This window comes from Henckelia pumila, chromosome 3, assembly GCF_033568475.1.
Source record: "Henckelia pumila isolate YLH828 chromosome 3, ASM3356847v2, whole genome shotgun sequence".
Taxonomy (NCBI): domain Eukaryota; kingdom Viridiplantae; phylum Streptophyta; class Magnoliopsida; order Lamiales; family Gesneriaceae; genus Henckelia; species Henckelia pumila.
Window position 1 is genome coordinate 6,386,176 of NC_133122.1, and position 10,928 is coordinate 6,397,103.

General features: G+C 35.4%; 1 protein-coding gene across 1 annotated transcript; it reads left to right on the plus strand.

Moving 5' to 3' along the window:
- Window positions 1-314: 314 nt before the first annotated feature.
- On the plus strand, window positions 315-4,204 carry LOC140888020 (uncharacterized). Its single transcript, XM_073295692.1, has 7 exons — window positions 315-719; window positions 854-943; window positions 1,646-1,935; window positions 2,466-2,542; window positions 2,632-2,947; window positions 3,860-4,001; window positions 4,187-4,204. Exons 1-7 carry the CDS (start codon window positions 315-317, stop codon window positions 4,202-4,204), a joined length of 1,338 nt encoding a protein of 445 aa, XP_073151793.1.
- Window positions 4,205-10,928: the final 6,724 nt, after the last annotated feature.

A 10,928-nucleotide genomic window follows, 5' to 3' on the forward strand; every position in this document is an offset into this window, starting at 1 on the left:
ATCAAGAGGGATAAAAAATATATGGGGAGAAGTGAGAGGGAGATACATATATGTGGGTAAATAAGATGGGAATATTAGTGGGATTAAGATAAAAATTCCTTCGTTCCATGGAAATCTGATCCGAAAGCTCAATTTGAGTGGGAAATGAGAGTGGAGTTCGTATTTGATTGCCACAACTACAGTGATTCAAAAAAATAAAATTGGTGGATGTGGAGTTTGTGGATTATGCTCTTAATTGGTGGGATCAGTTTGTTACTTCTAGGAAGAGGAATCATGAGAGGCCTACTGAAACATGGGATGATATGAAGTAAACTATGAGGAAGATATTTGTGCCGAATTATTACTATCCTGACATGTTTAGGCGGCTGCAGAATTTGATGCAAGGTTCAAAGAGTGTTGAAGATTACTTCAAGGAGTTGGAAGTCACCATGATTCGAGCTAACATTGAGGAGGATCGTGAAGCAACTATGGCTCCTTTCCCATGTGGTTTGAATAGGGAGATTCAAGATCAAGTGGAGTTTAGACATTGCATATATCTCGAGGAGATGGTGCAAATTTCCATTAAAGTGGAGAAACAACTCAAAAGAAGAGGCATGGGTCGAAATCCTACGGTTGAAGGTTCTTCCAATTCTCGGCTTCCAAACATTGTAAAACGAGAGAATGCCAAACCATTTACCAAGCCAGAAACCAACACCAAGCAAGAGACACCAAAGCAAGGAGTGCAAGGTAAATATGAAACTCATACTAATCATTATAGAGATATTAAATGCTTTAGATGTCAAGGGGTGGGTCATATTGATAGTCAGTGTCCTAATAAAAAATCATGATTGTGAATGCTTTTGGTGAGTTTAAGTTGGAGAGTGAGGAGGAAAATTATGATGATATGCCTGCAATGGAGGATCCCAATGATGAGGGATATGGTGCCGTTGTTGGAGAGTTGTTGGTAACAAGGAGATTTTTGAATGTGCAACAAAAGGAGGAGGAAGAAAATCAAAGGAAAAATTTATTTCATACTAGATGTTTTGTTAAAATTAAAGTGTGTAGTTTCATCATTGATGGGGGTAGTTGTACTAATGTGGAGAGTAGTGAGCTTGTTGAAAAGTTGAGTTTGCCTACTTTGAACCACCCTCAACCCTATAGATTGCAGTTGTTTAATTATAGTTCGTAGGTGAGAGTGAATAAGCAAGTTATGGAGTTTTTTCTATGGGAAGTATGAGGATGAGATGTTGTGTGATGTGGTGCCTATGCAAGCTTGTCATATCTTGTTTGGTAGATCGTGGAAATTTGATATAAAAGTGGTACATGATGGTTTTAAGAATCGCTATTCTTTTACTATGAAAAAAGAGTCTGTTGTATTGTTTCCTATGACTCCAAAGCAAGTGTGGGATGATCATTTGAAAAATAAAAAGAGGGAAGATGCCGAAAAATAAAGAGTGAACAAAAAAGAGAGATGGCCTTAAAAAAAAGATGAAAAAAAATTAAGAAAAAAGAGGCTGATAAAAAAGTATGCATGACCCAAAAGAGTGAGTTGCGAGATATTTTACATGTGCCTACTCAACTTGTGTTGATTTTATATAATAAGATTCTCCTTAGCACAAGTGATATAGCCAAAGATCTTTCTAGCAGTGTTGTTTATCTTTTGAAGGAATTTGAAGACTTATTTCCGGAGGATCTACCTCAAGGATTACCAACTTTGTGGGGAATTGAGAATCAAATTCATCTTGTGCCCATAATTGCATTGCCAAATTGTCCAGCTTATAGGGCCAACCCGGAGGAAACAAAAGAGCTACAAATTCAGGTGAGTGAACTTTTAGATAAAGGGTTTGTGCATGAGTCAATGTCTCCTTGTGATGTGCCTATTTTGTTGGTTCCTAAGAAAGACGGTTCATGGCGTTTGTGTGTGGATTATAGAGCCATTAATAACATTACCATCAAGTATCGTCATCCTATACCTAGACTAGATGATATGTTAGATGAATTGCATGGTTCTAGTATTTTTAGTAAAATTAATCTTAAAAGTGGATACCATCAAATTATAATGAGAGAAGGTGTTGAGTGGAAAACGGCTTTTAAAACTAAGTATGGTTTGTATGAGTGGTTGGTTATGCCATTTGGGTTAACTAATGCACCTAGTACTTTTATGAGGTTGATGAATCATGTTTTGCGTGCTTATATTGGAAAATTTGTTGTGGTATATTTTGATGATATTTTTGTGTATAGTAAGAACTTGAATGAGCATGTTGAACACTTGAGAATATTGTGCTAATCACACTAAAAGCTAAACACTTGTATGATAATTTGAAAAGTGTGTGTTTTGTACAAAACAAACTTGTGTTTCTTGGATATGTTGCGAGTGCTCAAGGTGTCAAAGTTGATGAAGACAAGGTAAGTGTTATTCGAGATTGGCCAACGCCTACTTTTATTGGTCAAGTTTGAAGTCTTCATGGTCTTGCAAGTTTTTATAGGAAATTTGTGAAGGATTTTAACACTTTGGCGGCTCCTATGACAGCAGTGATCAAGAAAAATGTTCCATTCCATTGGGGTACGAGGCAAGAGAAGTCCTTTAATATTATCAAGCAAAAATTAATTAATGTGCCCTTACCTGTATTGCATGTGATGCGTCGCGTATAGGGGTTGGAGGTGTCTTAATGCAAGGAGGAAGGCCAGTTGCAGATTTTATTGAGAAGCTTAGTGGAGCATCATTGAATTATCCTACCTACGACAAGAAATTTTATGTCTTGGTTCGAGTGCGTGAAATGTGGCAGCACTACTTGAGGCCAAAAGAGTTTGTGATTCATACGGATCATGAATCTTTGAAGCATCTCAAAGGAAAGCAAAAGTTGAACAAGAGACATGCCAAGAGGGTAGTTTTTGTGAAAACTTTTCCTTACATTATCCAGTACGAGCAAGGGAAGGAGAACGGTGTAGCGGATGCTCTATCACAAAGGTACGCGCTCTTATCTACTCTAGATTCTTAGTTTTATGGTTTGAGAATGTGAAAGAGTTGTATGCTAGTAATCTTGATTTTGATGAAATTTATGTGTCATGTTTGCATGGTCCAAAGGATAAATTTTTCATGCATGATGGTTACTTGTTCAAGGAAGATAAGTTGTGTGTTCCTAAATCGTCAATTCGTGAATTACTTGTTAGAGAATCACATGGTGGTGGTTTAATGGGACATTTTGGGGTGGCTAAAACTTATGAAACTTTGCATTAACATTTTCATTGGCCGAATAGCATGACGTTGAAAATGTTTGTGAGAGGTGTGTGACTTGTAAAAAGGCTAAGTCTAAGACACAACCACCTGGATTGTATACTCCACTTTCCGTTCCTAGTGAACCATGGGTAGACATTTCTATGGATTTTGTTTTAGGACTATGGATTTTGTTTTAAGTCTATCTAAGAAAGGAGTGATTCTATTTTTGTTGTGGTTGATCGGTTTCTAAGATGGTCATTTCATTGTGTGTCATAAATCTGATGATGCTTCTCATGTTGCGGATTTTTTCTTTAATGAAATTTTTAGATTGCATGGCATGCTTAGGAGTATTGTGTCTGATAGAGATAGTCGTTTCTTGAGTTAATTTTGGAAAACGTTATGGTGCAAACTTGGTACTAAATTGCTATTTTCTACTACTTGTCATCCTCAAACGGATGGTCAAACTGAATTCGTTAATAGAACATTAGGAACTTTGTTGCGTACTATAATAAAAAATTATTTGAAGAGTTGGGAAGAATTTTTGTCATTTGTTGAGTTTGCTTATAATCTTAGTTGCATTCTACTACAAATTTTTCACCTTTCAAAATTGTGTATGGCTTTAATTCTTTAACTCCTTTGGATTTGATGTGTTTGCCTTGAAAGGGTTAACATAGATGGTAAGAAAAAGGCTGAGTTTGTGAGAAATTTTCATGAGAAGGTTAAGGCGAACATTGAGAAGAACTTGAAGTATATCAAGCAAGCAAAAAAATATAGAAAGAAAGTTGTGTTTGAACCTGGTGATTGGGTATGGTTGCATTTGAGGAAAGAGCGTTTCCCGAAAAAAGCGGCGATCTAAGTTATTACCTAAAGGCGATGGACCTTTCCATGTTTTGGAGCGGATCAATGATAATTCCTAGAAATTAGACTTGTCAGGTGAGTATAACGCAAATACTATTTTTAATGTTTCTGACTTGTCTCTATTTGATATAGGTGATGATCAAGATTTGAGGGCAAATAGTTTTCAATAATGGGTGGATGTTGCGATCATGGATGACTCGCGTGTTGATCACGTTGCTGAGGAAGCTAAGGACCCATTGGAAATTCCACGTGGACCAATTACGAGAGGACGGGGCAAGAAATTTAAGGAAGCACTTCAGTCATTAATGATGGATTACCACGAGGGTGTTGGAATTCTTGAAAATCAGTTTGGAGTAAGCTATAATGTTATTGAAGCCCGAAGGGATCAATAAAGTGAAGAAAATATTGAAGAAAAGCCAAAACACAAAGTTTGGTCCAAGACTCATGTGAGTCCGCGCTCTGTTGTGCGAGGCTCGTGCGCGCCCGCATAGATGAGTGGATTTTTTGACAGAGGATGTGCGAAGCTCAAGCGCACCCGCGCTATACACATTGAACCCGCGCGCGGTTGAAGAATTTTGAAGATGTCTTTTTAGGAAAGCCATGCACGTCCGCTCTATTCTCTTGCGCGCGCGCAAGAAAGATTTACACACATCGAGCATGTTTGTGTGTGTGTTTGGAATTTTGATTATTTGTGATATATTTTCCTATTTTGAGTCTTTTAAGCCTACTAGGAAACTTCTAGGAGATATTTTGATATCTTTTGTTTTATTTTTCTGATATCTTTTATTATTTTCGGATTGTAATATAAACACTATACATTTATTATTTTAATATAGAATTCAGATTTGATATTCAAATTATAAAATTCTCTCTCTAGAATTTTATTGATCTTTTGCTTAACAAAAAATCAAACATATCAATGTTTTAAAATTTGTGCCTTTTTTTGATTGATTATATTTGTGGATTGTCATAAACAAGTTTTCTGAAAGTTCCGTTGTGATCAGTTGTTTATTTCGTGATTGTTTGTTGCTAGTCTCAAGTAAACTAGAGGTGAATAATCCAAGTTTTTACTTGTTTCAAGATTGAGAGATTTTAATTGATTTCTTTTTGTCTATTGGATTGAGGGTACAATTCGATATAATTGTGCTTGCCTTCAATACAACAAGAATTCATATCAAGTTTGGTCCAAACAAAAGCCCGATCTTATAAATTAGGGAAAAGAAGCGGACCTACAAGAACATCCCTATAAATGAGATCATCTCAAAGCAGGGGAAGAATACCATACAGAATAACTCATACGAGAGAAATTAAAAGTTTTAAAGACTGTAACTGCTTAACATACGAAGCAAGGGGACATATTTCAACAAATTGTCCAAAAAATGAGAATAAAGGAGTGAAAATCTTTGAAGCAACACCAAACATGGATGATGAGGTATTCTTTCAAGATATATTCCAAGTATATCAGTTTGAGGATATACCCTCAGACGAAAGTATATATGAGGAAGAAATACTACAAGAATCTGAGGATGAATCAGAATCTTAATCATAGTGATGAATAAGTACTGTTTCGACAAGAAACACATGAGATTTTGGCTGGATTTTTCAGTCAAACTATTATATCTCATAATATGATCCAAATAATTATGAGAGAAAATCCTACTCTACATAAATATCAAGGATTTTTGGCAGGACAAGTGGAAAGATTCTTAGGAAACCTGGGCCTTAGACAAAGAAGACACAATCTGATTTACCAGGTATCTATAAGGGAAATGAAAATCCCCACGGAATTACCTAGTAATCAGATTGAAATACAATTAATTCATTTGAAGAAATAAGAGAAGAATTGCAAAAGCAGAAAAGTAAAGTAGCAAGGAAGATGTTCTGGATTCATATTGGAGCAATCCAAATAGTGATCAAAGCTACTATTAAAGAAGGAATAGATTCACTCATAGACATCGTAGTATACGATAAAAGAATGGGGAATATACAAGATTCTTTTCTGGGAACTATCTTAGGAAATTTATTTGCAGGTAAAATTGTAGGAGTTATTTACCCAAGAATAGCCTACTATTTAGCTGATAGAGATTTTAGTCGAGCCTTGACGTTGCATCAAAATTTCAAGGAAAAACGATTAATGAAGGAATGTAATAGACCATATTCTATTACATATCAAATTTCATATGCTTTTTCTAATACTCACTTTTCAGAACTATTTATTAGAAATGATTTTATTGAAATTCTAGAGATATTTGGAAAGGTTTCTCAATCAATCTGCTCAGAAATAATCGAGTTTCCTTTACTTTGGGAAACAAACATTCAAATTCAAGGCAAACTGGTTCTATATAGAGAACATAAAATAGAACCCAGAAGGATATCTTTCCTGGGTAACCAAATGACAAGTCAAAGATGAGAAAAATATCATATTGAAGAAATTCCACCTGAAAAAGGAGTTTTCCATAATGGGAAAATTTAAATCTCCAGAAGAATGGAAAGAAATAAAAATAGTATTTGCAATTACAAGTTTTAGAAACCAATTCCCTTGTAACTCGATTTACTATTTATAACAACGGGAAAAATGAACTTACCAAAGAGTGATAAATATTGGAGAATTGGAAGTTCAAATATGTGGAATTCCAGGAAAAGAAGTAGATCAGCTCATTCTTGGCCTAGATTTCGTTAAGGACCATAAACCATGAAAAAGATTTGAAAGAGGAATAGATTTTATGGCAAAAGAAAAAAACTTGGAGAATTAAATAAAAATTCTACGAGATGGCCAATCAAGAGAAAGAAAAAACTCTTGAAGTTAGTAAATCATGAGCATGATTTACTAGAACGCATTGAAAAAGTAGAAAAGATTAACCATACTCTACCTACTAAGGCCTTAGAAAAATTAAGGCTAAATAGTCTTAATCGGATTACTAAGTTACAACACGGCTTATTAAAAACGGCGGGGCCATTTAGTAATCCCTTCAAAAAATGACAACAAACCCTTTCTCCATATACATTCCAATTGGGATGTTGTATGAACAAGATTGTGAAGAAGAATTGCCAAAAATTGTTGGAAAAGATTTCTCGAAAAGAATTCTAATCATTTTCAAAGAAATAAAACAATCAGAGATCCTTATGGGAAGCGCAGGTCAGACTCCTTTGATGGAGAACGCGGAGATCAGATCAATTAGGATTGATACCCGGTGCAGCGGAAGTTTAAAAATTTTATATGGAACGATTCCATAGTGGGTATCAAAACCTTACGATTAAATTGTGTGTGTAAAAATTAAATAACAATTATAAATTTTTACCTTCAATCTCGAATCGAGATTTTGGACACCAACAGATTGCTCTGCTCTTGTTGTATATCCCTGGAACTGATGGACGAACTGTTCTTCAATCAGGTCCACGAACGGATATTTAATCCCTCTGATAGATTGCACTAGAAAATCTATCAGAAGTTTCTACGAAGAGATTAACAAATTTGATCCGTTAAACCAGACTGCAATTCAAAATTCACAGACTGGATTTTACCGAGCAGAGGGGAAAAGGGGGCGGCCACTTCAGAGGAAAAATTCTAGGGTTTTTTGAAAATTTTGTGACCTGTTGTGTGTAATTTCTGTACTGCAATAACTTATTTATAATGTAGGCCGCTAACAGCTTAGGGCCCATTAGTCATAAGTTCAAGCCCGACAAGCAAAGCCCGCATGTTCAGAAATTAATATAAAATTCATCATGACTCCGATTGATAAACCGATTTCACCAATGTGCACAGAAACCATTTCTGCACCTTTTAAAGTCAAGATAAATTTTTCTGAATCCGAATTCAGTGGTTTCCAAAATGCCCATCCCTATGTCATTTTAGGAAATCTTACTCCTCTACTCATAATTAAGAAGTCCAAATTATTTGTTCATTAAATTTAACTCTTTAAATTTAACTATCTCAACGGGGATTAAAAATCAATTACTCTGTGTGACCCTCAATGGTTCAGGGATACAGCTAGCCGTGGGCTCACAACTCCTTGTGACTCGGAACAACAATTTCCGACTTGCCCATCGAATCATGGTATGAGCGCCTAGCAACATCGCCCCATGATTCCCTAGGTATCACTGATAGTGCCTGCAAGAACCAATAGATTTTGGTTAGCGTACAGTACGGTCCCTTCATCCATATATCCCGATCGAATCAACAACCATTGGTATATCGAGAGTCGTTCGAGATTCGATAACTATGCAATACATCTTGAAGATCAAATAGTGACATCGCATGTGTTACTAAGAAACCATTTCTTAAAACACATCATGTACTCTGGCCAGAGATTCGTCACACTAATATCTCCTCAGATCGCATAGGATATCCACAGTCGCAAGTATGTGGTGAATCCTTGACAACAAAGCATCGACTCCTATATGTGTTGTAACTGTACCCAATCCCGACACCTGATGACCCCAATAGAGTCGGTAAACGACTCAAAGCACAGTACTAGCATATAGAGTCTCAATGATGTTTCAAGTAGTAAGGACTAATGGTGTACAACTAAAACCGCGGACTTTATCCACTCGATAAGTGATAACCACTTGGAAAGTCCGGATAGGGTAGTTCGATCATTCATCATATGAATATCCATTTGCATGCTTCGAACATCTCTATATTCCTTACCAATGAAACGTGGTACTCTGCATCGCAAATGCTAGTTTCAAACTCGAGCGATCCTTATCCTTATTATCGGACGGCTCAATCGACTAGGAACAGTTTAGAATATACATGACTATAAGATGTGTTTCATGATAGACATCCCCATGTTCTACCACATCTTACATACACTATAGTATATTCAAGGTCTTTATCAAAACAACAATAGTATATCACAATATAACAATATGAAGAAAGATAAAGTCATTGCCATTAATAAAAGTGTAAATTATATTAAACAAAAGATTGTTTATACAAAGAGTCATCAAAGCCCTTAGCCACAAGTTGGCTCATCGGGCACCTACTCTTTCATCCTTGTTACAAGGTAAAGACACCGTCAATATATTTTCATGATAAAGGAGCCGATATCTTGTTGTGAAATAACTTTTTACAAATGTTTAAAAAGTACACACAAGATAACGAGTTAAGACGACTTATGTTCACTACCATTTGTGGTCATAAGATTATCATTCATAGACTCAAGGTTGCATTTTATCGACAAATGCCGATAATGTTCCGCAGACAGCGTGGTGATAAAGGACAACTTTTTCACCCAAATATGAAATATTCCAGGAGAGTTGGAGAAACCATGTTAAAAATAACAAGAGAACAAGAACTACAAATAGCGGATATGGATCTTCTCAATGTAACTCTAACCCACAGAGACATAGAGTTGGCGAACAAATTATCCCTTGAATATGTCAAATAGAGGCTCAAAGAAAGTTATAATGAGCTTTTTTTTGGCATGGTGGGATAAAAATCAACTCAAAGCAGCCTTAATTTAAAGAAAGACAAATATTATGAGTTCGTTAGATATAAGCCTATCTCGATGAACGTAACAGATCAAAGGGATAAAAGAATGATTATCAAGGAACATTTAGACCTTGGTCTAATCAAAGAAGGAGTGTCACCATATAATAGCCATGGTTTTCTGGCCAGAAATCATGGTGAAATAAAAAAAAAAAAACACAGGTTAGTTATTAACTACCAAGGAATTAATAAAATCCTTGAGTTTTATGGGTACTTCATACCCAGTAGAAAACATCTAATTAGTTGTGTACGAAATGCTAGAGTGTTCTAAAAATTTGATTGTAAGTCTGGATTTTACCAGATTCGGATGGTAGAGGCTGTAAGAAATTTACAGCCTTCTCTACACCACAAGAACATTATATCTGAGAAGTTATGCCTATGAGATTGGCTAATGCACCCAAAATATTTCAAATAAAGATGGATAATCTATTTAAAGATTATTTCAACTTCATATTTGTTTATATTGATGATATTCTTATAGCATCACAAAACATAGATGAACATGTTAAACATTTAGAGATTTTCTCTAAAATTTGCAAAAAAGAAGGACTGGTTTTATCTGAAAAGAAAGCAGTCATAGCAACAAGGAAAATCGAATTCCTTGGCATTGAGATTTATGATCTGGAATAATTATACAACCCCATATTGTGAAAAAGATACATAATTTTCCAGATAAACTCAAAGACGTAAAACAACTCCAAAGTTTTCCCGGATTGGTTAATTTTGCAAGAATGTTCATAAACAACCTAGAGATTTACAGGAAGGTGTTCAGTCCTTTATAAAAAAAAAGGATGCAAGGTTTATATGGACCGATGAACATATTAAAGGGGTAAACCAACTAAAGGTATATGTAAGAAACTCCCAAAAATGGCTATACCCGTAGATGAAGATGATTTGGTGTTATTTACAGATGTCAGCGACGATTGGTGGGCTGAAGTCCTTACTAAGCTCACTCCAGATGGGGATGTACCATGTAGATACTCTAGCGGCCTTTTTACATAATCTGGCGGCATCAGATGGCATATCAAATAAAAGGAATTTTACGCAGTTAAAAAGGATTTTGAAAATTGGCCTTTATTTTTACTTGCTAAAAATTTTACTTTAAAAGTTGATAATACCCAAGTAAAAGCTTTCTTAAGAAAGAAAATTGAATCTAAACAAAAAAAGCCATATTATTAAGATGGCAAGCTTTGTGTCAAAATTATATTTTTGATATTGTTATTATTAAATCTCATGAAAATATTCTTGCGGATTTTTTAACAAGAGATGGAAGCCGGTGACGTGGATTCCATCATGAAAATGCAGAGATATCTCAGGGAACACCTTGTATTGCTTCAAACAGAGTTCAACCAGTTAGTCATTAATGCTAAAATGGATGGCATG